Below are 27545 nucleotides of genomic sequence, written 5' to 3' on the forward strand. Positions count from 1 at the left end.
TTTTTTGTATCTGTGAGTGTGTGTGCTTCCATGGCGACAGCATATTATGAGACCCAGAGATGATGTATGGGATGAAAAAAAATCTGTATTTTGGTTTTTGTTGTATTGTATTTTGAGATTACTTCAATTCAAATATGTCAGTATGACCATGGTAAAGAAACACAGGAGTTTTGCTTTATTGCACTCCACTTTATATTTGTTGCTTGTAAAACACTTTGCAAGCATTTGATTCATGGATTAATTTGATGTATGGAGCTATGATAGTCCAACACACACACAACACACACACACACACACACACACACACACACACACACACACACACTGAGTCATGTGACAAACTATTTTCAATCTTAAAAAAAGGGTATCTCTGTATCATCTTATGTTTGTTAAATATTAATTAAACTAATGGCTATGGATGGCCAGCAAGGCTACAGTTGAATTATAAGTATGATTACATAGTCATAAAAGCCTTGAAGGATTTTTCAGACTACAGCTATAAAGAAATGAAAAATCATTAGGACCTACGTGAAAATGTAGCCTACTCCTGAAGTAACTTTCAGATTTGGTGAGTAAACAGTGTTTTGGAGGCTGTGTGAAACCAATCTTGTTGCATCAATATTACAAGCTCCTTTTTCAATATTGCATACATGAAACAAAGTTCAATTTTACCTACTGCATGTTTTATAAAATGGGTGTGAGCGAATACACTCCAAAAGCTTAACCAAACTATACATCCAAATCAAATCCATCCAAATATATAGACCTAAGACCTATAGATAAAATATCCTTTAAACATATTTAATATGAATAATACTAATGGCATACAATATGTCCTCTACAGAAAATGTTGCAGCTTTGCTATAAGATTTTGATATTGTGTTGGTTAGTAATGTTAATTGTGTCATCACTCAGTGAATGCTTTAAACAGCCTACATACAGTACAACAGACAAGAAGAGTTAACATCCAGATACTTTAATTAACTCAGGGTCACTAACAATTTAGGTTGTGCTTTCAAATTATAGCAGTTCAGACTGCACTGGAACAAAGCCAGAGCAGATTACTATTACCCCTATTTAAATTAAATTTCATGTGTAGCCTGTTTTGTAATACTTTATTCACTGCCAAGTAACAAAATGATGGTAAGCTGACAAGATTGCCATCATGTCATCTTGTGTTTTGGCTGGTCAACTGAGGTTAGGATTGGGGTTAAATAAACAGACAAATGGCCATAAAGATGATGATGAATGACTGAATGAAACACTGTAGCCAAATAGTCAGCACTTATTAAAGCACAGCCTTTGAATTCATTAAGTCGAAGCAGACACATTAATGATTCATCGTGCGAAAGACACACTCCAATGTAGCCTATAGCCTACTAAAGCTTTCAATCATTTACTTCCTTATCGCTTTTCACTCATCTCTTCCTCGCATAACCGCCCCTTCCTTCGTGGTATTGGCCTGGACTCGCTGAGTTTGGTAGGCAGCTAACGGTGGGGCAAAGCAGTTTACTAACTTTTCCTGTGTGGAGGAACAGTACATGTACAGACCACGGTAAGTACAGACACGGTTAAAGAATGTTTGACCGCAAATATGCGAGTGTACACACCGTATGAGTTAACGGAATGCTAAATGTACTGCTCAGACAGAAAAGCGGTGGTCAAATCCTGCTGCAGTTTGTAATCTTACTTTAGTATTTTGCAAACGGTATGTGTGTGTGTGTGTGTGTGTGTGTGTGTGTGTGTGTGTGTGTGTGTGTGTGTGTGTGTGTGTGTGCGCGCGTTGAAAGAGCAATCACACACTAAACTGCAGACGGCATATAACTATGCGCAGTCAATTTATTTACATCATTAGAATGATGGAGGTAGGCTATACTGTATCAAATTGATCATGAAAGTAAGAAATAATAGTTTATTTTCCTGCAGCATGGACACCATCACTTGCTGTTTAAAAACATTCCCCCCCCCCATGGTCATTTGATTGTCCATTGTTTTAATTTCAGATGAGGGTGATAATTTGCTGCGGTGCTTTGCTGCTGCTCGTCTTCATTCCCAGAGCCTGTCAAGGTGGCAACATCTTGGTCTTTCCCAGTGAAGGCAGCCACTGGATAAACATGGATATTCTACTTCAAGCTTTGCACTTGAAAGGACACAATGTAACTATTGTGCGTTCTAGCAAAAGCTGGTACATCAAGGAGTCCTCTTTTTACAATACCTATACGGTCCAAGTGGAGAGGAGCTTGGATCAGAAGTTCATTACAGAAATCATATCTAAGGCCATAGAATTTGAAAGGGGGGCTCTTCCCTTGACAAGTTTTCTCTACATGACTTTAGGAATGTTCAGCACATTTGTTGATGCTCACGCAGCTGTGGGTGCATATGTATCAGCAATGCTAGATGACCAAGACTTGATGAAAAACATGAAGGACAGCAGGTTTGACCTGGTACTCGCCGACCCCTGCTGGGGTGGTGGAGTCATTTTGGCCAAATATTTGAACCTTCCTTTGGTTTATAATGTTAGGTGGGTAATAGCTGGAGAGGGTCATCTTAACATTGCTCCTTCACCTTTATCATATATTCCTATAACGGGATCTGGAAGCACTGACAAGATGACCTTTTTTCAGAGAGTTAAAAACATTGGTTTGCATCTATTTAGCCTGACACAAAATCAGCTGGTGACAAAGCTTGTATACCAGAAAATGTGTGACAAATATCTTGGGCCCCATAATGACTTTAACCAGTTAGTGCTTGATGCAGACATTTGGCTCATGAGAGTGGACTTTGTTTTTGAGTTCCCTCGTCCCACCATGCCTAATATTGTCTATATGGGAGGATTCCAGTGCAAACCAGCAAAACCTCTTCCTGAACACCTGGAGGAGTTTGTACAGAGTTCTGGCGAGCATGGGGTCATTATCATGTCTCTGGGGACTTTTGTGAGTGAACTTCCTGCTGATATAACAAACGTGATCGCTGCAGCTTTTGCTAAATTACCCCAGAAAGTCATCTGGAGGCATAAAGGTGACAGACCAGCCACTCTGGGCAACAACACTTTAATAGTCGACTGGATGCCACAGAATGATCTTTTAGGACATCCCAAGATAAAACTATTTGTAGCTCATGGAGGAACAAATGGAGTTCAAGAAGCAATGTATCACGGAGTCCCGGTTGTGGGTCTACCTGTGTTTTTCGACCAATATGACAACCTGCTGCGCCTAAAAGAGAGAGGAGCGGCTACGCTTCTTACCATTAATACAGTGGATAAAGACAACAACTTCCTAGAGGCCATACAGGAAGTCTTGAATGAGCCCTCCTACAGGATGAACATGCAGAGACTCTCCAGGCTGCACAGAGATCAGCCAATAACGCCGCTGGATAACGCCCTCTTCTGGATAGAGTTTGTCATGAGACACAAAGGTGCAGCTCACCTGAAAGCAGAGTCCTACAGAATGCCCTGGTATTCCTACCACTCTGTAGATGTAGTTTTGTTCCTGGCTGGAGTTGTGCTACTTGTACTATCTACTATTTTCATTTTCTTCTGGTGTTTGTACACTACATTGTGTAAACATAAAGTGAAACGTGACTAATCACTCAAGGGATATACATTTGTGTACATTTTTGAAAGCAAATTGATCAATATGAAAATTGATTTTGGGATTACTATATCAGATTATTATGAGATTTGTTTGACTGGCCATTTAAGCAACACGTTGGTAGTTACTAAGCAACAGCATTATTTTGCATGTTATTTTATTTTGTTTGATTATATTATGATTATATGATAATAATGGATGATGTGACTATTTTCATAACCAACACTGAAGTAAAATACTAGGAATTAATTTAACTATTTTATTAGTCCCACTGGGAACACTTTGAATCTACAGTTGGATTAGTGCTACTAATCCCTAATGTGTTTAGGTATTATGAGGTAGCAGGGGCTCAATTGGGAACAAAGGAAGACCACAGTTGGGGTTAAACCCTGTATCTTATCTAAGTTAAGATAAGCTAAATTTAGCTATATGAAAAACGAATCACTGAAAGAGATTTGACCGGCTCTGATTGTTCAGGTCTGATTCATTCCGGAGAAGCTAAAATATGTTTTCTGACTCATACATCACTTCCTATTTGTTCTGTGTTGTGAGCCATTTTCATTTCTACACCTCCTACTACTACTACCAGGCGGGGGAATCTTTCTATTGACATAACTGATGTAGATGTACTTAAGGAGGTCATTGCAATCAGCTTCAGGTGTTGCTACTTTGTGTTGTGTGAGAAACATTTTTTAGTCTGTCATGCCGAGCCACCGCCTTTGTTAATGCCCAATGTTGTGGTTTGTAATTTTTGTGATACATTTGAAAAGGAAACATTTGACAATGCTGGATCAGCAAATGGTAAGCTGTGAAGAACCATCCTATAAATCATTTCTTGATCTTTAAACTGGGTATTTATTGGAAGAACACGTCACTACTAAGTCTCCCAGTAGCAGCTGTTCAGTGGCTTTTTAACGGTAGATAATATGTACTACACTGTTTGACCTTCTACAATAAACCAAGAGGTGGAGTCTCTACCTCAAGGGTGTGCACGGGGATATGCAGGTACTATGATAATATAGGCGTGATCAGTACTTGCCTTTTATTACAGATCCAAAGCTCAAGATGAAGTCATCTTAGATCAAAGTGTATGTCAATGTTTTGACCTTAGACTGAAGATTCAGCTGAGTGAGTTCTGTTCATCTTTATTAATTTGACATCTTGTTTATGTTGTCTTGTAGTTTCAGATTACTTCAATTCTAATAGGTTAAATGTCAGTATGACCACTTTTCTGTTGATTACTTTGGAGTTGAGTGAGTGAACGTTCCTGAAAGAAACAATAATTTAATGTTCAGTTTGGCAGAACTGCCGTCAGGGGCAAGGCAAAACAAATATATGTATATACGTATGTATCAAGAAGTGTTTTTTTCAGTCTCGCTGGTTTGAATACAGCACTGCACAGTCCTTCCTCAACAATATAAAGCAGAAGTTTAGCAAAGCAAGAAGGTTTGAATGTAAGTTAGCTATTTATAGATTTGTTTCTCGCTTGTTGTCATAACATTTGTAGATGTTTTGTTATATGGAATAAAACTGCTATATTGAAAAAAATGTAAATTATCTTAGGCTTGTTTCATAGCCTTTGAAAGATAAACTTAATAATTTTACTAAATCGGGTCTGTACATTTGAGAATTATGTTCATCAGAAGATGTATGTAACAAATTAAAAGCTGTCATTTTACATACTGCTACTGAGGGAGTTTGATATATAATGCATGCAGTATATTAATGTGATTTAGATTCCTCATTGTACATTAAACTACTGGCATTCAACCACACTCACTGCTTACTGAGGTGTCAGTTGCACAAATGTCACACTTAATGTGTCATAGCAAATGTTTTAAACAGCTTAATCAGTAAACGTACCATCCAAATTCCACTGTATGCGGTGCAACTATAAAATCCACTGTTATTTAAGGAGCTCACATCTTGAGGCATAAATAAACAGAAATATCTCTTTTCATTTTTTGTCTTTGTATTGGAACATATCAGTAATTCTAGTACACAAGGTCCTGCTGCATTTTAAAAGAACATGGTGCACTGACTGTGTTAGAGGTCAAACTATGAAGTACACCACATATGTATATTCATTATACAGTAACTCTTTCCTGTTGACAACACTGCAGCTCTGTCTTATTTCACCATGATGACTAAACTTCCGCAGTAAAAGGGACACACATATTTTACAACTGTCTTGTGGGTGGGACAAAATAAACCAGGAAGTGTTTTATAGCCAAACTTGTTTGACGTAAAGCTCTTTAGTGGTCAGCTTCGTTTTGTTTGGGGCTTAACAATCTGGCGAGAGAGTTTGTTGACATCAGTGCCGGGAAAGATTTCACTGTAAGCTGACATTTAAAGATTTTTTTTCAGTTTATGAGAAAACAGTAAGTGGTCCTTGTGGAGAGGGTTGTAAGCAGCTGTTCGATACTAAAAGGGAAATATTTGTTTCTAGCTTTTACCGGCTAATGTTACTGAATCAAGTCCTTTGTTGAAAGACACTTGATCAATAGGAAAATAGGTGCGTGGGATTTGTTACACAGGGATTTTATGTTTTTTTCTTAGAAGCTATTGAATATTTCTTTAATACAGAATGAAGACAGTTCTGGGTTGTGAAAACACTTCTGCACAGGGAGATTGGGGTCAGAACAATATGCATGCAGAGCTCTTGGCACCGAACAGCCCTCTAATTTCCTGAGAGAGGCTCCATGTGCTACATCCACGTGAGGGCTGTCAGAAGGAATTTTTCCACACAACTAAAGAGACAATTGAAAGAAACATCATTGTAGCTTTCTGTTGTGGGCATCCTGCTATATCAGCCGCCTTTGTGTACACATTTCCTGGAATACTTAACTAACAGCTTCTGCTTTTTTGTTTGTTCTACTTGTATTTCAGACTGCACCGTTTGAAAAGATTTGAAGATGGTTTTGTCATTGGCTTCCATCATCTCTCTTTTGGCTGTCATTATTTCAGCTGCACACAGTGGGAAAGTTCTGGTATTTCCACATGACGGCAGCCACTGGGTGAACATGAGGGTACTTGTTGAGGAGCTGCACTCAAGGGGACACACTGTGACTGTCATTCGTGTTGCAGACAGCTGGTACATCAGTGAAACGTCTCCACATTACAATACTGTCACAGTGGATATTGCTGGTGGTGCAAATGAGGATTTCTTTCGTCTCTTTGTCTCTAAAAGTATTCAAATTAAACGAAGCAAGGGGTCTGCGTGGGCCCGTTTTGCTTTAGACATGGAGTTAAAAGACAATTTCTTTGAATTACACAAGAAAGTTTGTGAAGTGGTCATGTACTTATTTGAAAACAAAGAGTTAATGAAGTCCTTCCAAGACGCCAAGTATGATGCGGTTTTGACGGACCCTGCTAACGGAGGAGGAGTGATGCTGGCTCACTATCTTGGATTGCCGTTAGTGTTTAATGCTCGATGGACTGTTCACGGTGAAGCCCATTTTGCTATTGCACCCTCTCCGCTTTCCTACGTCCCATTTCCACCTTCAGAATTAACAGATCAAATGACTTTTTTTGAGAGGGTCAAAAACCTTGTTTTTTACACCATGAGGATGCATCTATACAAGCAGATAGTTGGGCCACATTATTCTGCATTGTCCAGACGCTACTTTGGTCCAGATGTAGACTACTTCTCCCTGTTTCAAGCAGCAGACATTTGGCTCATGAGAGTGGACTTTGTGTTTGAATTCCCACGGCCCATCATGCCGAATATTATCTATATGGGAGGATTCCAGTGTAAACCTGCAAAACCTCTTCCTGAACACCTGGAGGAGTTTGTGCAGAGTTCAGGAGAGCATGGGGTCATCATCATGTCTCTGGGGACTTTGATTGGAGAGCTTCCCCATGACCTAGCTGATGAGATCGCTGCAACTTTTGCAAAATTACCCCAGAAAGTCATCTGGAGATATAAAGGTGACAGACCAGCCACTCTGGGCAACAACACTTTAATAGTCGACTGGATGCCACAGAATGATCTTTTAGGACATCCCAAGATTAAACTATTTGTAAGTCATGGAGGAACAAATGGAATATATGAGGCTATATATCATGGAGTTCCAATTGTAGGCATTCCGTTTGTGTTCGATCAAGCCGACAACCTCTCTAGACTAAGAGCAAAGGGTGTTGCAAAGGTTTTGGATGTTTCTGAATTGGATAAGGAAATATTTCAGAATGTCATACAGGAAGTCCTGAATGAGCCCTCCTACAGGATGAACATGCAGAGACTCTCCAGGCTGCACAGAGATCAGCCAATGAAGCCGCTGGACTGCGCCATCTTCTGGATAGAGTTTGTCATGAGACACAAAGGTGCAGCTCACCTGAGAACAGAGTCCTACAGAATGCCCTGGTATTCCTACCACTCTGTAGATGTCATACTATTTTTACTTACAATTGCATTTCTTGTTTTGTTATTTTTTGCTGTGTTGGTATGGTCATGCTTTAGATTGTGTTTGAAAAGAAAAGTGAAATCTGACTAACCAGGAAAGATGATTTTCATATTGGTTAATTATATATTGTTACATGACAAGTCAATCTGCCTGTGATCAGTTGAATATTGACTGGAGTTGATTATTTTCTTCTGAACTATACTTTGAGTTGACTGCAAGTTACTTGAAATTTTCTAGAACAATATGTAAAGAAATAAAATGTTACTACCAGTTTTGACTGCCAACTTGAAAGAGTGAAATCTGTTTGATTACTTTGTCTAAGGTGGAGTCATTTTAGTTCATCTTTATGCAAGCATCGGTTTACCATTAACTTTTGGTTACAACCAAATGAAAGTCTGACAACTCTAACTACCATAAGACTAGTAGATCAACTGATGACATGACCCTGGTTGTACATTTGAACCCTCTAATACTCCTCTTTATACTGTATAGTACATTGTGCTAAAATCACAATGTTAAAGGATGGATTCTGAAAAATAAAAAAGACTCACAATGTCAATAAAAAATACATAAAACAAGGTGGGCTTAAGGAAAAATATCAGCTATTATAAAATATGACATTTTTCACAAGACAAAAGAACACTCATCTTACTATTGTAGGCCACTAAAAAACTATTATCAAGGAATGTTACTGTAGCTTTATATATACGGGACTGGATTATGGAATTGCATCAAAATAAACAGTTTAAACTGAAATGATTGCACAATCTGAACCTTTTATGTGACTAAACAGCTGTAACATAGGATAATAATCCTGTTGTTTTCAAAGTAATTTTTTGTTTTCTAATCATTTCGTTTACTACTATTAGGTTAAGAGTTAAACACATGGACAACTTTTATACCCCTTTTCTTATCACCTGTGCGTTTAAGAACATTTAACTGCAGTACCAAAGTCCTACTCGGGTTGGAACCTGGAAGGAATAGAACGTATTCTGCTCTCTGGGCAAAGGAGAATATTGAAAAACATACATTGGATGCCAAAAAGGTAACACTAGCACTTGTTTAATATTTTGCCATTATAGGTGACTGATAGCTAACTATTTGAACTACTGTTTTTCAAAAGAAAATTTTTTATGGACATTCAATACATTTTCAGTTCCGTTTTCTGTGATGAAACTAACTGCAGCAGGCTACACATACTACTGCAAAATTATTTAATGCAAAACATGTGAACAATTCTAAACTTTTTAAAAATAGCAGGACTTTCATTGACAAATAATACAAATCTCATTCTGTATATTTAAGTAAATGCAGCATTTTGATAAAAAAACATTTTTTTTAAAATGATGCATTTGCTAAAATACAATATGCTTTCTTCCCAACTTTAGAATAAAAATGTATTGGAACAGCGTCTGGATTACTCTCTACTTGTTCTGTCCAACTTTGATCTCTGGTGGGAAAGTTCTTGTTTATCCGGTGGACGGGAGCCACTGGGTGAACATGAAAGTCATTATTGAGGAACTACATTCAAGGGGCCACCAGGTTTCTGTTGTGCGATCATCAGGCAGCTGGTACATCAAGGAGACCTCCCCATTTTATTCTTCAATTACACTCAATATAGATTCTGAATTTGATGAAGACTTTATAACTACGTTTGTGGCCCAGCTGCTGGAAATCCAGAGGGAAGGGAAGTCTGCCTGGACACGTTTTAAACTGGAAATGGAACAAGTGCAAAAGGCCTCTGAGATGCATGAAAAAACAAACAAAATGCTTGAGCTGCTTTTTGAAAGCAAAGATCTGATACGGTCGCTGCAGGATGCCAAATATGACCTTGTGCTTACAGACCCTGTTATACCAGGGGGTGTTATACTTGCTCACTACCTCAGGTTGCCTCTTGTTTTCAACGTCAGATGGACTAGTCAAGGTGAAGGCCATTTCTCAATTGCACCTTCACCTCTTTCTTATGTTCCAATGACAGGGGCCGAGCTTTCAGATAAAATGAGCTTTCTTGAGAGGCTTCTTAACGTAATCATTTTTGGCTTCACAGAATATCAAATAACACAGTATATTGTACCACATTATGTTGGCTTAATTGATAAATATTTAGGTCCAGACGCAGACTATATATCCCTGTTTCAAGCAGCAGACATTTGGCTCATGAGAGTGGACTTTGTGTTTGAGTTTCCTCGTCCTACCATGCCGAATATTGTCTATATGGGAGGGTTCCAGTGTAAACCAGCGAAACCGCTTCCTCAACACCTGGAGGAGTTTGTGCAGAGTTCAGGAGAGCATGGGGTCATCATCATGTCTCTGGGGACTTTGATTGGAGAGCTTCCCCATGACCTAGCTGATGAGATCGCTGCAACTTTTGCAAAATTACCCCAGAAAGTCATCTGGAGATATAAAGGTGACAGACCAGCCACTCTGGGCAACAACACTTTAATAGTCGACTGGATGCCACAGAATGATCTTTTAGGACATCCCAAGATAAAACTATTCGTGGCTCATGGAGGGACAAATGGCGTTCAAGAGGCAATCTATCACGGAGTTCCTATTGTAGGACTTCCATTGATTTTTGATCAGCATGATAATATATTTAGAATTGAAGTAAGAGGAGCAGGGAAGCTAATTGATATTTTTAGTATGAATGAAGACATCTTCTTTCAGGGTATTCAGGAAGTCCTGAATGAGCCCTCCTACAGGATGAACATGCAGAGACTCTCCAGGCTGCACAGAGATCAGCCAATGAAGCCGCTGGAGAGCGCCATCTTCTGGATAGAGTTTGTCATGAGACACAAAGGTGCAGCTCACCTGAGAACCGAGTCCTACAGAATGCCCTGGTATTCCTACCACTCTGTAGATGTGATGCTCTTCTTAGTTGGAGTTGTGCTGATAATTCTGGGTACCTTTGTTGCCTTAATAAGGTGTTTCTGCTCCATGTGTCTGAGAAAAAAAAGTAAATGTGATTTAAAAAAATCTAAGTAGAAATCACAATGAAATCTAAAACACAAATATGCTTTAAATGTGTAAAACACGACAATGTTGGCTCAGCTAAATTTGTACTAGCTATTTAATGGAGATAACAGAAAAACATTTCCATTGAGTTTCGAAACCTTTGTCAGATTATAGTAAAAAAGACAACAAACCTAAATCATTCGGTGATTTATAATTCTTTATTTCATCAATACGGAAGAACACGTGTTTAAGGCTGATTATATTTGTTTTCACCATATTCTTACAGTATTGTTATTTCACCAACCCCATACTCTGGATAAACAAACATGTCATACCTTTATGCAATTTGTCTATGCAGGTTGGCAAGTACATTATTTTGAAACATTCTAGTCAGGGTTTCACATCAACCAATCAATACTCTTTGAATATGTGGCCCTAGATATCTGCAAATGTAGATCAGAGTACACATGGATACAATGTTAACCTTTAGGAGAGAGGGTTACCAAAATGTACAGTAACATTGCTGTATTTGAGGGAAGAAAATAAAAGCATTTATAAATTATACTGTTCATGAGTTGGTCTTTAATTAGCCCACAGTGGAAATAGCCTTTGCATGCATTTGCTTTTATCTCTTAGCTTCACTGATTTTCAAGACTGTTCAAATTCACTCTTACACTGTAGGACAATATATTTTGCATTTTTAAAACTACTACATACTTTCCTCAATGTTGCAAAGTATTGGTGATACATGTTCTTATAGCTTCCATGCAAAGTGTAGGCTTATATCGATTTAAACAGATCCAATTTCACACTTTAGATTAGAGTGAGACACCAGAGCTATACTAGGCCCTTATATGCAAAAATCCTTTCTTTATATAAGCCTTAATGTGTTTTTACAGTAGGATTATGTAATATGGACTATTTTTTGATAGCTCAATCTCGGTTTTTAATACAACGCATGCAATTACATTAATTCCAGTTTTGATGAGAAGCCTCTCTCATTTTAGTTTGATCACTTGGCTTAGAGATATCATTTTAGAAATCAATATGTTTAGATAACACACACCAACAATTCTTAGAATGACTTTTTCAACATGGATGTAACCTTTTTAAAAATAAAGAAGTCAAGTGATTTTGAATGCTATTAACTAATACAGTATTTCTGTTTTTTTCTAGCAATGTTCTGGAGTGGCATGCACACCATATGAACATTTTCACTTTTGATATTTCTCATGCCTGTTTGACTGTCTTTATGCCTTTATGTGAACATAAATGTCATCATCAAAACAACTTCAGCTTCATTAATAGTGTGAAAGACAGTAAGCATTATGATGTGTACTTAACGTCTGAGAAAATCAGCCATCTTTGCCTTTGCGTAACTAAGGAACACCTGGCTCAGGTCTGCTTTTAAAAAAAAATGCTCTTATACTTAAAAGCTGAGTGTGAGTTATTTGCCAAACAACAGTTGCATGTTATTTGTGATGAATACTTTGGACCTGAAGCCTCGTACGTAATATAGGATCTATGGCTTTGGAAAGTTGCCATCGTGCTTAAGTCTCCCTCTCTCATTGCCCCTGTAGTTGTCCCTTAATTATTGAATGTGGCTATGTCGCTGGAGACTTTTGTAGGTGAAATTCATGGTACAAAAAATTGAGCTAGCTGCAGCATTTGCCAAATTACCTCTGGGAGTCATAAGAGTGATAGGCCGGATAATCTGAGCAAGAACAATTTACCGTCAAGGTCATCCAAACAGTTTATTGCTCATGAAAGAAAGAAAAGTAATTCAAGACTCCACTGAGTCCCAGTTTTGGCCAATAATATGATGCCCTGTTGTGTCTACAAGTTAGGGGAGTGGAGTGGATAAAGACAACAACTTCCTCAGGGCCAACCAGGAAGTCCTGAATAAGCCCTCCCACAGGATGAACATGAAGGGTCTGCCCTGATTTCCACACTTAATGGGCTTAACTGGCACTTGGGCAATGTTGTAAATAACTACAATACAAGTCAGAGCTACACTACTGCTGTATGTGTTGGTTTTGGCAGACCTGTACAGAATGTCCAGGCTGCAGAGATCAGCCAATACAGCCTCAAAACCACAGTCCCTTCTGAATAAAGCGTGTCCTAAGACACAAAAGTGTTGTTCACCTGAGAATCTACAGACAGTCTTTGCATTTGCCTGTAGATATACTATTTGTAGCATGTGTTACACTGATTATTCAGCTGTTATTTTTTTTGCAAAGGGCTCCTGTTTCAGCTGTGTTAAGGTATTGGATGTCTGGCATTTAATATAAGCCCAAAGTTGAAAGGATATTCCAAATGTTACCATGCGTTGCTTTGAATGACAAAAACACAGTATTTGTAATTCAAATGATTATGTTCTGTCCCACTGTGTATTGGTATTTGTAAAATTCACTTGCTAGAGAGATGTTACAGTAAAACCTACCACACTTTAAGACAAACTCAAATTCCCAAGACTGCAGGTTTGTGGAAACTATCTGCTAACTAAATGTATTATGACATGACTGTACAAAATCCCTGAGGGTTTTTCTTAAATAAATAAATTCTTTTATTACAAAATAATAATAAAAAACTTACTGCAGATTCTGTTACAGAATTTGTTTCTACATGCAGCTATTGGCTGGTTGCAGCCATGATACAAATCAAAATGTACTGTACATGTTTTTACATCTCTAGCTGTCAGGTAAATCATTGGGAATATCAATTCAGTCTGAATCGTCACTGTTAGGTAGGATTAGAAATGACGGGGGTCCGACCCTCCATAACTCTGGAGACTCCTTGACACAACCCAGGAGGGAAAACAAAATTATTTTAAGTGAAATTTCACCTTGATGGAACATTTTCATTTTTTGGCACACACACCTCAAACAAATTGTACTTGTCAACTAATATTAGTCAGATCAATATTAGCTGCCTGGTGGACTCCACGAAAAAACTTCCAGGTTAAAAACACTGAAATGCTATTTTCAAGGAATAAAAAGTTGAAAGTGAGAGAGCAGTACTAACAATTCAATTCATGTCGACTAAACACATAAAATGTGCCAAAGTGAAATATCACTTTAAATGAGTAGTTTGACATTTTCAGAAATATTCCAATTTGCTTTCTTGCTGAGAGTTAAATGGGAAGATCAATACCACTCCTTATTTACTGAGTGGTATCGATCTTCTCCTCTAACCCAAAAAGCAAACAAGCATATTTCCCAAAACATCAAACTATTCCTTTGAAGACAGGTAAAAACGAATAAGTCGCGGCACAAGTATGAGATGAACACAGACACAAGACATGTTACATATTCAATGGTAATACAGAAGAAAAAAAAATAGAAAGACTGTTTTCAATAATACTCATATTTACGGAAACTTCATAGGGCAGCATCACTGACCATTCACAGACCTATGTCCAATTAGTTTAGGGAAATACTTTGAAACAACACTTATTGACAATAGTTATGAAAAGTCATAGTAAAGTCTGTTCAGGGTATTTACAAAGTGTCCATGCCAGCAGGGCAGGTGTGGTGGGCGGTGTAAGTCCTCTCATGATGTCCTGGTCCGTAGAGAGCTCATCCTGAGCACAGTGAGCTCGGCTACATCTGCATCCTCCATCTCCACCTCTTGTTCGCAGCTTTCTCTGATTACATACACTACGAGACCCACACAGATGAAAATGAGCAGGATTATGCCTATAACCTGGGGTACAAAAGAGTAAAGCAACACTTTGTTTAGTAAACATCCACAGGAAATTTGTATTTTTGGTTAACAAAGTGTATTAACAGAGCTATATTATAGTTTCCAAAGGCTAATGGCATTCATACAATGATACATTTTTTACTCCACTCATCCTACATAATCTTCTGTAATCTAGAAAATGTTCAATTTACCTGAGAAAAAACAAACAGCTGCTGTGAGCGGAGCATTAGTTCTTGTGGGGTGACATCTCCCTCACTAATTGGCTCACACCACTTCTGCGGAGCTGCCTTGTCAACTAGTACAAATCTACCCTCCCAGTCTGTCATAGCACAAGCAAAGTATTGGCCATCGAGGAACAACAAAATCAGCCACACGATAGCAGGAACGAAACTGGAGAGGGTAACAGGTTTCCGGCACCACATATCACATCTGCATCCTTGAATGATCAGCATCAAGGTGAAGGCCATGACGGCAGGAATTATGAAGAATGCTGATGAAAACACTCCGTTCCATGTAGGGTTGCAAGGACACTCAAACTCCAGCTCCACCAGCTTCTCTAGTCCCATGAGGATAAAGCCAAAAGCCACATTTGATACCAGAGGACTGTTGCTAAGTTCATTTTTCAGCCTGGTAAGCCATTGTTGTCTACTTTCCATACTAGATTGAGCGAAAAATGAAGACAATCGCTGTAAAAAGCCCAAAAGAGGGTCCACCGTTGTGAACACATTGGCAACAGCTAAGTGATGCGTAATTAACTCATCCAGGGGTAAGTTTTCCCCTCGGGCAAAATGCCACACTTCCACTCTGATTGGTTTTGAACAAAGGAGGGTGTGCCGAGTGCTCTGACATTTCTCTAGCTGATTGGTCTGTGCAAGTTTTCAGGTGGGGTTACATTTTAAATGTGGTCTCCCATGGACAAACTGGAGGGAGGGCTGTAAAGTGGAGGGAAGTTTGTTCTGCAGTTGAGCACAGACTGGCCCTTTGCAATAGTCCAGCAATAAAAAAGATGCATGGAGGTGTTGGCATTTAACAAGATGCAAGCCTTTACATTGAATAATCAAGTAACAGATCAACATGCTCATTAAAACTAAACAAAAGGACATTACAATTCAAAATATATTTCACTAAAGAGAGGTTACTGAATTAATCAAATCAAACCACAAGCATAGTTGTATGTATCAAGTGCTCAGGTGTTTTTGGTTCATTTGTTGCAGTTGTCTGCAATTAAAAAAAATGGAGTGTATGCTGACTCTTTTCAGTGTACATCAACTGGCCACATGAGGTCGCCCATGTAGCAGCACAGACTAAGGATAGAGGGGATTACAGGAGGCCATGTTGAACTTTCAAGGGGATGTGGTACGTATACAGCTTGAGAACACCCAGGCCACTGATGTGATGACATAATTTATAAACGACCTCAGTGAGCTCAAGAGCATCACCATAATCTCCTCACATTCAAACCTGACAAGACAAAGTATTTAGGCACTGTGAAACAGGCTTGGAAAGATGTGACTGGTAAAAAAAGAAATTGCGGCTGGGTTGCTTTCAGTTCGTCTGCATAGATAGATAGATAGATAGATAGATAGATAGATAGATAGATATTTATTGATCCCAAAAATGGGAAATTACAGTGTTACAGCAGCTAAATATCAGTCACACAGCACAGAATATGCTATACTAGGATACAATATACATGAAATAATAGAGTACAATATACATACATACAATAATAATAACATGAAATAATAATAGGATAGAATACAAGAACAAATAGGCTAACCATTGCAATTGTTTCAAATCTTGCCTGTAGAAATATCTGCCATTTGTTCTGCATATAGTTTGTGACAACTCTGACTTGACTACTGGTGATAAACGGGCTGACAATTTATAGATGTTAATATTGCAGTATGTTGAGAAGAGTAAGGGGATCATATAGGGCAGGCTGGTTATTACTGTAGTCACCGACAGTTTAGTAACTGTATTAGCAGGAACGACATCCTCTGAATGGCAGCTGATGGAAATGTGCACGTCACCTCGTTAAAAAGATACAAATCGACGCTTATAAGCGCAGGAAATGAAGACTGAGGAGGCACATAATAACTGCCTGAGTTCACAAACAACATCAATTACATGCGTGTTATGTGTCTGTGTGTAGCCTATGCCTGTGTGTATTTATCCTCGGTCATGAGCGCATAGGGCACGCGCAGCTTTTCGTTGCTGCCGTTGGTGTCCTACCAGCATCTGTTCTTTTTTTTGTTTTGGAACAGACTCATGTTTCGGTCAGGTCGGGAATAATTTCTGCGCTATACTTTCATTTTAAATCATAGAACCGTGACCGCAAATGCGCATCGGTCTGCGCATCTTTGAATCTTTAGAACTACACTGTGGACAATCTCCCTGACATCCAAAGACCTCTCCTCCGCAATCCGACGAGGCTTCTTCATCGCCTATGGCCGCACATCGGCATCCCTGAGCCGCTGGCCTCGTCCCGGACCTTTCACCCATCGCTGTCCTCAAAAGGTCTTTGCATCAGAAACACATTGCAGCAAACGATTTTTTTTTTTTTAAAGAACCTGGTGCTATGCTGGGCCCATCTCTCTAGATCTTGTGATTAATACACGATCTCTCCTCCCACATTCGTCCGACCGAGACGCTGGTACTCTCATCGAGCCCCGGCAATGCATCCTAGCGCAGTGATGCTGGCGGTGGTCCTTTTGGGGAACTTGATGCTGCCTTTCATCTCGGCTCAAAACGGTAAGAAAGCAGATGTGACCATGGCATAATTGTAAACATGAGGGAAAGTGACTTGACTTGTGTGAGGACGCCCGAGCGAAATGTTTCTGAAGAGGATTTTGACTTGAGTGTGACTGCGTTAAAGCTACTACTACAGTTCCACGCATCTCGACAATAAGGCCAGAGTTAGACGCCGACACATGAGCTTCAATAACTGACCACAAAACGGAACTCTTAACTCATTAACTATGCAGAAAACTGACGTTGCTGTGACGTTTTTGCAAGGTTATTTACTGCCAACTGAGCATACTGTGAGTACTGTATACTGTACTGTATGTCTGTAAGGGGATTTAACTGCCACTTTCGGGCAAGTCGAATATGTTTTCAAATGTTTTTTAAAATAGACAATGAGTAGTGTTGCTGGGGTTTTGCCTTCATGGAATAAGTTGTAAATATTAACTAACAGATAGTAGTAGCCTAGCCTTATGCTGCCAGTTTGCCGTTAAGTAGTCAAAGGGGGTTGGGTAGCAGAGTGTGTCACGCAAGACTAACCTGCTATCCAGTAACATATTATCAACACCCAACACAGACTAAAGACTCGCCCTGTGTGTAAATAGGCCTACTGTAAGTACCAGGCCCTTCTGGATCAATGCTATTGGGCCTATGTATCTATTTGATTGGCAAAACCTCTCCCTATACTGTACCATATTTCCTGTCATGTCAGCTTAAGTGGATCTTTCTCTCCTGCCCAACTGGTTCAGTCAGTGCTAATTGCAAAACTAAATGCACACAAAATATTTTCCTGTTCATTCATGTTTGAGTACCAGATGTTTGTCCTTTTCAAATTTTCAGATAGGGAATAAGAGGATGGTTTATAGAGGATGCTCATTTGTGACTTTAATTTCAAAAGTTCACCATGCATTAATCATAATAAAACTAAGGATGATTTGGTTTGAGTAAATGTCAGTAACATGCTGTTGGGTGTTCCAGGCTGCCCTGCTCTGACACAGCATGCCCTGACTTCAAATTCTGTTGAATCACATCACCCAGAGGGGCACGGAAATCAGTAGCCATTTATGAGATGAAAGTGGAATCTTTTCAATCTTGAGCAAGCCTGACATGATTGTGAAGATGTTGGCGCTTTAATATACAAAGAGAATGATCACTGCCTGTATTCACATCGTTTAAGAAGCTTCTATACCCACAGGTCAAGACACCTGGGTTGACAAGTCAATATCGCGGACATGATCTAATCCACTTTTGGAGAAAAATAAGGCAGGGAATTACTCCGCATACTTCAAATTTTAATGCTTAATGTCCACCTCGTCTTTCTGTGGGATAATCGGATACCCACTATGCAAGACTTATTAATAAGACATGCATTCTGATGAGAAGGGTGTGTAAAACCTCACTCTAGCGCTGGACTACCTTTACCTTTTTATTATACTTGCAATGGACAATGTCCAGATTATTTATATCTAAAGAACTAAACTAAACATTATACATTGGAACAGTTTGTATAATTTTCCTGTAATACTAGTAAAACTCAATATTACAAGAAAAGCACCGAAGCAAACCTATGTCTTCAGATTGTGAGGAGACAAAAAAACTAAAGTACCACAGCTGTTATATAACATAATATTATCCCCTGAATTCCTTTCTTTCTTCTTTGTTAATTTCTCTGAGGTGTTTGAAGTGTGTGCACACACAGTGAGGTGTTCTCTGATCTTACTATCTGGAAAATCAAATACCTAATAAGCCCTCCATTGTTTGATAAAGCTCAAGCAAAGGCATTCCAAACACTTCCTGTGGTCTTTGCCCAGTGTTAGTGCCCAATCACTGAGGCCCAGTTCACACCACCTAAACTAGCACACACATACAACCAGGGGTCAGTGGGAGACAGACTGGTGCCACCCAGTCACTAAATGTGTGGGAGCTTTATCTGTTTTATGTAGAAATCCTAAAGTTATAGCTAATCGACAGACCCATTTCTATTTCAGTAAACAGACCCTACATTCATCACAGGTTTGATCACAGTTGTAATAACTACAGTTATTATTTTACACTGTTGGTAATATTTTGATATTTGCTCACATCACATTCATCCAAAATTTAAATTTAGGGTAAAAGATAGGTGCATGGTTTCTGATGCAATCCTAGATATTCCTGTTATATTACAGAACTCCGACAGTGGCATGGGGGAGAATAATAATTATAAGTGCATGAGATGTAATCACTGTATTTGGGAAGCAGAGGGAATTCATGTCAGTATTTGCTCATGTTCAGGGAAAAGTAGGCCTACTATAGGTGGCCAGTTTCTGCGACAGATATTTGGAGGACTGTAAATAGCATCCGTCCATTCTGCCTCGTTTCTATTTTTACCACCGAGACACAGCACTGAGAACTGTGGCTTTAAGGTCCTTTTGTGAAAGGGAATTTATTAACTCTTAATGGACGGCCTCCTTGTGCACAGCTGCACAGCCTTCTAAAGACTCACTAGGTGGCTGTGAACGATTTAAGCTGAGAGATGATGTGATCTTTATGCAAAGAAAATGAAGGCTGTTGAGAAAGGTGGCTGACATGCAGAAGTGCTTTTGTGTCTTATATAAGTTCCTCCTCACGAAGCATGTAGTCCGCTCCTGCTGCCAACTTTGTTGTTGTATTATCATGGCCTATGTGAACCAAAACATGCAGATCATGTCAATACAACATTTAGAATAACAAGCTGATATTATTACTTCCATGTTAAAAATTAACTATTTAAATTGGGTTTCTCTTTCGCACACAACAGCAAATATTCGTCATTGTTGAGGTTACACAATCAAAGTATAAAGACATGATGTAGAGAATGCTATGCCCACGTGGAGTTCAATATGTACTGCAATTACAATATGCAGGTTTATTTTGTCAAAACGTGGCCCTCTAATTCTTTTCTATGTCACATTATAGAAGAATTATTATCTACAGAGGTCAACATTTCATTTTAAGATAAGCATTTTACAGTTATATACCATTCAATCAAAAGACCAACGGTATATGATGCAGCAGCTTGTCCATTATCATGTCTCTGTTCAAGCTCTGGACAAGGGCACATTTGTGAGTCTGGAAAATATGCTGTAGGACTCAAGCCAGCTCTTTACACTGAGTCACGCTTGCCCACTGTGAAATCTGATATGGACAGCACTGATTAGGAGCAGCGTCACACAGTATAAAACACAGTGCAGGTATATAGTGATACGCAACTTTAAGGTGAGCAATGCTTTTTTTTATATGATGATTTGTCCAGGGACAGACATGCTGTTTCTGTCTTTCAGCACCACTCTGCTTCACATTTATACAGTTACACACATTCACAGCTGGAAGTTCCCCAATTTAGCCACAGCCCTGTACTACTGGCTGTTCTGCCGGAACTGCTCAGGTTAAGTGTGCTGCACAAGGGCAGCTCGGAGAGAGAATAGTCAAAGATGTTACTCTCTTTTATACCTGGCCATATTTTTCCCATGGCCCTGAGTATTTTAACTAGTGACCCAACAGACACAATGTTGTTGTTTTTTACCAAGAGGCTCATGCCAGCTGATATTCAGCATACCATGGTCATTTAAGTTGACAAATAATACTACTTGGAAGTATGTAGGAGGTTGAGGAATAACATTCGTCACCCCTATAGTAGTCTATTATCCACGACGTTCCACTTCCGGGATTGCTCCGTTGCCATCGGAAATTCCGCCGGATTTCACTCTTTTCAGCCGGATGTCCGCTCCTTCCGCTTTGTTTGTGTTGGAATTTTAAACTCCGGTAGTTTTATGAGGACTATGGTTAACTGCTCCTCAGATCTCTGCAGGGTAAATCCAGACTGCTAGCTAGACTATCTGTCCAATCTGAGTTTTCTGTTGCACGACTAAAACAACTTTTGAACGTACACGTTCCACCAAAACAAGTTCCTTCCTGAGGCTATTTTGCAGCGGCACCACGGCTTTTGCCATTGCTTAGCGCCGCCCGTGACGATTGTGATTGGTTTAAAGAAATGCCAATAAACCAGAGCACATTTTTCTCCCATCCCGGAATGCTGTGTGGACTAGCCAGACCCTCCTCCGCAGCGCTGTGGAGGAAGGTCTGGCAAAGCAAGACTACCCCTATAGAGAACAATAAGTAGGATCTTCTAATTTTAGAAGTTATTTCGATGATGAGAATCAGTGTCCCATGATGCATCTGTCTCTGCGCGTCTTGGGTTTTACATCATATCATTTGAATTCCCTTGTTTTGACCTCGGAAAGAGAAATAGGAAGCATTGGTTGTGATTAGGGGATGAGATTAGAGCATTTCTACCTAGCACAGGGGTTATTGGGATTTAAATCTCATTACACTGTTGCCTCTCTTCTGTAATCTGAATGACAGATTTAAGTATTACCAGCAAAATGGAAATGGTCGGCCCAACGCTTCCTTTTTCTGGAAATTCAGCTTTGCAAATAATGGCAGTATTCTGTCATGTTCATCACAGTGACATCAAATAAGGTATATCAATAATGTGATAAAGTCAGCGAGGAAAACTATAACCACTCTGTCATCAGTGTGTTCAGGGCTATACATCATCACAGCCTCTCTGAGACAAATTTAATTGTACTACATATCACACCTCCAAAGTGTATTCCAAGTGTATTGTAAGTTCTTATATAAATACTTGATTAATTGTTAATTTATTTTAGCAAATAAGCAGTTTTTTTAAAACTATTATTATAAGAGCAGATCAATATTAAATCTAAATTGAGTTGTCAACATTATATTACTTTACTTCTACACATTGAAAAGCATTTTTACTGTATGATATGCCAATATTAATATCGCTACATTTGTTTGTAGGGATAGAAAATTGCCTTCTAGAACTTCCACTGGGTGTTTTGCATGACATACCTTCTTAAACAAAAACTATGACATGTACTGAACATTACTGCTGATGTTATGACCATTTAGCAATTACCTACTGTCCACTGGATACATTGTATTACATTCATTTTAGTAAAAATATATGAATGTTGACGCATGTAATTCATCATATTAAACATGACAACAATTTAATTATTTATCAATTTCTTGACAAAGTGGTCTTGGTAATTCACTTGCGAGCAGTGTATGTTTTTTAAAAGTATGTACCAGACTCAGTGTAGAAAGTATTATTTGGCTTCTGGATTTCATCAACAAGGCTTGTGAATGATATGTTGACAGCCAGAAATATAGACAGCCAAAACTGTAAAAAAGACTCCATCAATGTGTAACATCACCTTATATAATTTATGTATATCAATAAAAAATGTATCACAAAAAAAAAGAAACTACAGTTCAGGCTTTTCCCTATGTCAAACTAGTTATTAGTTTCAGAAGAATATAAATGAATAAGTAAGTAGGGAATTCCTCTAAAAACCCAAACTGTAAAAAGGATAGAATTTAATTAAAAGGTTGGCAGGAATGTGAAATACTTGTGACTCATGGTTAGGGTTGTGTCGCTCCGAAACGGACGTAAAAATATCACACTTTCTCTGTAGTCTACCGTTAGCTAGCTACCGTAAAGGTAGGCTACTTTTAAAATGCCACGTTTTCCCTCTGGGCTCACCAAAATGGACGCAAAGCATATTGGTTAACATGCTTTTACGTCCGTTAACCCCAAGCCGAGGAAACCGAGCGCAGTCGATAGATGTGCGTTTCCGTTGATATCTAGCACCACGAATCAGCGAGACAACGGACACAGCTTTCCACCGAGCCCGGCCATGGACGAACAACAGCGTGTTCTTCAACAACAATAACAACTCTGTTTTACCCGGCGGTGGGAAAGGACCGCTGCCTGATGGCGACGCTGGAGAGGCGGCTAGGGTGCAATACAGTATCCCGGGGATCTTGCACTTCCTGCAGCATGAATGGTCCCGTTTTTTTCGAAGTAGAGAGAGCACAATGGGAGGTGGAGCGGGTTGAATTACAGGTGAAAACCACTACATTTTATGGATACACGGTTATATATTAGTAGCACTACCTGGGTATTGCGCTGCTCCTTTCTAGTAACATGCGTTGAGTTTCTGTGTTTGATTGTTCTGGTTACTAGGCTAGCTTGTTAGTTTTAGCTCAGGAGCTAAAGGAGCTGCAGCGCCCCCTGATATCTTGAGAGCTGTCAGTGCAACACATAAGCGACTGTGGAATCAGTATTTCTTGTTTATAAATCGTATTATACAGGCTTCTTCGACACCATCAGAGAGTTTTCTCCTGTGCAGGACATGCCATAAGTCAAGAGAGGTGTTGTATCTTGCCAGAGAAGGCAAATATGGTAATTTCTCTGCAAAAGAACTGCTAAAGTTTGAAGCTGGTTTAGTTAGCATACCAACTCAACATTTATTTTGTTGTGACTTGTTAACAGTGTAACTGTTATTTATTGTTACATTATTGTAGTTGTGTGTTAGGTGACTATATTTAAGTACTTTAATATATTGTTAAATTTAAATAATTTTCAATAAAAAAATAAAAAAATAAAAAAAAAACTCCATAAAAGAGCATTTCTTTGATATAATTTTTCTGTTTTTCAAGAATCGGTTTAGGAATCGGAATCGTTTTAAAAGTACCGGTTCGGCATCGGAATCGTAAAAATCCAACCGGTACCCAACCGGTACCCAACCGGTACCCAACCCTACTCATAGTTGATGGGATATAAGATGCAAAACCACCAATATGGCCCTTTCAACAATGTCAAGGTGCACAAGGGTGTTCTCCCTCTGGTAGATAGAAAGCAGAGAAAATGTTAAAGAAAAATGAAAAAAAAAACATAAACATATCTCTGATGGTGGCTCCATATATACATATAATGAAAAAGCATTAGAATACTGTGGCTAATCTAGACACCGATAGTAAACTCACACAGGTGTGACACTGGCGACTCCCTGTCTCATCTTTTTTGGTTTGTGAGCAGGACAAGTTACACCCTTTCTGTTTCTTTTTGGTATTTGGAGACTTGTGGCAGGTGCAAAAAGCATCTAGTATAACTGAAAACCCCTGTGTGGATATGGGTGGCCTTTGAATCTTACCAAAATCTATCACTAGGTTAGATCCTAATTGCTTGATTTGGTTTGAGTAAACGACGATTGTCACAACTGTATGATCTATTGTGTTATACAAATGACCCGTAAAGGCACAGTGTCACAGCACGATGCAGGTACAACAAAGATGCGCCCGCACCGCAAACTTAAACACACACATACACACTGCCAAGCTGATAACTAGTTCAGTGGCCCTGGGGGGTTTCCTACTCGCTGCTTTCTCTGGTTGTAGGAAGGCAGCTGACTCACTCTCAGGCTGCATGGTGGTGTTTTGTGGCTTGCTATCAGTCCTCAGGGGAGTTTTCCTCTCTACCTACATCAGTAGAGTATGTAGGCTGTAATGACTGTGACTTCCACACAGCCTTAGACAGAGCTTGTCACTTGTAATTTTGTGATAGTATTGTGAACATGTCATAAGGGAGTTAAGTGAGCTAAAGCCAAGGGGATAAGCCTCTCCCCGGAAACGCGTAGCTCCTATGGCGCCATTTTGATGCTACAAAGTGATCACCCGCCGTTAGCATTCCATTGACTGCCATTCATTTTGGCGCCACTTTGACAGCAAATAACTTTACATCTGAAGCGTTTAAAGACTCTATTTGTCCATTGTTTATATCTAAAGAAACACGACAATGTATAAAAGGCTCTATTACCTTGTATCTCACGTTATGGCTCCGTAGTAGACGTTTTTGTAAAAATAGGCTAACGATTGTGTCATAACCACACGACTTACTGTCGCATAGTAGAGGAATTACTGTACAGTACAGGAGAAGCTCGCAGGCAGTTTCGACTTACATTCGCTGTTTAAGTTTAATTACTAATGTTAACTAGCATTTTAGTTAGCAATAATTAGCCTGTGCCTATGTTATCTCCTTACATATACCTACGCTCTCCGTCTCTGTAAGATTGGGAATGATTGAGATTTCTCTTGGCACAGCTACCAGAAAACTTACAACTTTCAGACAAGTTGCTCACGTCACATCTACGCCTTTGAGCTCAGTTGGAGGCTGCACAATAACGCTCAGCTATCACCGAAAAAGTGCTTCTAATATCCTTCACTGGTCTCCGTCCAGAGCAACGGGATCTGTTGATCCAGTTTATATACTGTCTATGGCTAAAGCGTGCAACTCAGACATGGCACTGTGAAGTAGAGCTGAAGATCTTTGCCGGTTCGGTCGGGTTCGGTCTTAATTTCTATCATTTTACACGGGCTCGGGCTGGGCTCGGGCTGGGCTCGGGCTTGCGCTCCGGGTTACGTGGTAAATGAGCGGTCAGGTGATGCGTTTCGATTAGCGCACTTATTTTATTTCTTTGTTCCAACTTCCAAGTGGCCTATAGCCTACGTTAGTCATGAATAAATGATGTTAAAAAATGTATAAATGACTCATTCTTGACAACGCAGTCTCTTTTTTCTTTCTCTCCCTTTTCCGCCGAGTGGTGCGTGTGCCCGCTCGCGGTGTGAAGCGTGTGTCTGCGCTATTCTCCGACATACACTCTAATCACTGCTGATAGACGGCCTTTTGTACAGTCGGGCTGTAAACGGGTTCAGGCTTTTAAAAAGCTGTCAATCAAAATGTACTTGTCAGGCTCGGGCCGAATTCTGTCGGGCTTGGTCCTTTTCGGGCCTAACTTTTAAGGCCCGATTACAGCTCTACTGTGAAGGACTTAATGATTTCTTGTGCTGGATAATTTCTGTTTAACCATCTACTCATGTGAATGTTTGACCTCCTTGGTTCGATTGCACACAAGCCACTGTGGCAACGACACCTCTGCACACATAAAAATGTAAATATTAGCCTTATTGTGAATTCAAATAGAGAGAAACGCTTGCAGTGAAGCTCTCATTTGTTTCAACTAACCTAGAGGCCCTAATATTCTTTTGCGAATACTGCATTTAGCAACACCCCCCAATTTACTGACACTGACCAGCAAGAAACCCCCACCACAGCTAGGTCTGCTTTACTAATATTTTGGTTTGTATGTATCTGTGTTAGTAGCACAAGCATTCTGTTGGTCCTGCAAATGTGCAACGACAATATATCATTAAAATACACAACATCTAGAACAGCCACTGGGAAGGATTAGTTGAAACAAAACATCCCCATGTTAGCTCAGCAAACACTAGCAATTAGCCACCTTTAGCAACTAAGCAAATGTCAATACAGTACAGTGCAAGCCATGTAATAAGTAATAACCGTGAAGGACCAAGAAACTCAGTTTTCACAGAGCTACATTTAAAGCCGACAGACAGCAAGTATTTGGTACTCAAAAGATAGATTTATGGTAGAATAATTAGTGGATGGAGGCCTGATCTACATTTCTGCAGGCTTTACAGAGCTTGAAGGTTATAGTTTCACTTACTGAAACTTAAGTGAAGCTTTTAGTCTACATGTCTTTAGTAGTTCATTAGTGCTGTCACAACCAGCACCCCCCCCCCACTATACTATACATACAAACAGACAAGTCTATTCTTGTTAGACTTGGTTTTATGTTCTATTATTTCCTAGGTCAGTCTATGTGAGAGAGCTCTACTGTTACCTACACATTTTAATACAATAACTGTGCAGTGGCTTTATCATGTTCACCAGGTTTCTTGCAGCCAGCCGTGCTGCTGTTGCCTTTAAGCACTGCTGTCACAAACCACATACATAGTACTGTTAAATTGTCGTAAAATGCATGGAAACATTACATTGTTTCCATGCTGTTCCAACTGTTCATTTTCTACAGAAGACTTCGCAATTAGTCAATTCATTCATTAGTTCATAAAATTGATCAACTGTTTTGATTAGAGATTAAGATGCCATAAGCCATTTACCAAGCAAAACGTTGTGGAATCGCTGCATTTATCAGTTTTATATTGTTTTAAGTTGAATATCTTTGAGTTTCGAAATATCAATTCCATGACATCATCTTAGGCGCTTTGAAATACTGAAGGACATTTTTGCATTAAACAATATATTGATTAAATGTAAAAAGAAATATAAACAGTTGATTAATAATTTAGATTTACTGTTCGTTGCAGCCCTAAACTGCTATCATCATAACATAAGATGATACCAGGCATAAAGATGAACTCCGCTCATCTTTCTTCT

The 27545-nt window shown here is 39.3% G+C and overlaps 1 protein-coding gene and 3 pseudogenes across 7 annotated transcripts in view; all 4 read left to right on the forward strand.

Annotated features, from left to right (window-relative positions):
- Positions 1 to 1438: 1438 nt before the first annotated feature.
- LOC144519461 (UDP-glucuronosyltransferase 2C1 pseudogene) lies at positions 1439 to 4437 on the forward strand (annotated as a pseudogene). The gene is made up of 2 exons (XR_013502111.1): positions 1439 to 1555; positions 2004 to 4437. The product of XR_013502111.1 is annotated as a UDP-glucuronosyltransferase 2C1 pseudogene (transcript).
- A 98-nt stretch (positions 4438 to 4535) lies between these two features.
- Positions 4536 to 8263, forward strand: LOC144519469 (UDP-glucuronosyltransferase 2A2 pseudogene; annotated as a pseudogene). 4 transcript variants are annotated; one of them, XR_013502113.1, is made up of 2 exons: positions 4536 to 4718; positions 6480 to 8263. The product of XR_013502113.1 is annotated as a UDP-glucuronosyltransferase 2A2 pseudogene, transcript variant X2 (transcript). The 4 variants fall into 4 exon arrangements; XR_013502116.1 differs by lacking the exon at positions 4536 to 4718 and adding an exon at positions 4736 to 5044; XR_013502115.1 differs by lacking the exon at positions 4536 to 4718 and adding an exon at positions 5799 to 5971.
- A 94-nt stretch (positions 8264 to 8357) lies between these two features.
- LOC144519456 (UDP-glucuronosyltransferase 2B15 pseudogene) lies at positions 8358 to 11500 on the forward strand (annotated as a pseudogene).
- Positions 11501 to 16816: 5316 nt separating this feature from the next.
- Positions 16817 to 27545, forward strand: part of LOC144519492 (neuroplastin-like) — a 35652-nt gene continuing 24923 nt past the window's right edge. The window contains exon 1 of one of the 2 annotated variants that reach the window (XM_078252652.1): positions 16817 to 17407. In XM_078252652.1, the coding sequence (XP_078108778.1) occupies positions 17332 to 17407 (76 nt within the window). In that variant the 5' untranslated portion in view covers positions 16817 to 17331. The remainder of the gene's footprint in view (positions 17408 to 27545) is intronic. The other variant, XM_078252663.1, reaches the window with a different exon arrangement.

This window comes from Sander vitreus, chromosome 1 (genome assembly GCF_031162955.1).
Source record: "Sander vitreus isolate 19-12246 chromosome 1, sanVit1, whole genome shotgun sequence".
In the NCBI taxonomy this organism is placed as follows: domain Eukaryota; kingdom Metazoa; phylum Chordata; class Actinopteri; order Perciformes; family Percidae; genus Sander; species Sander vitreus.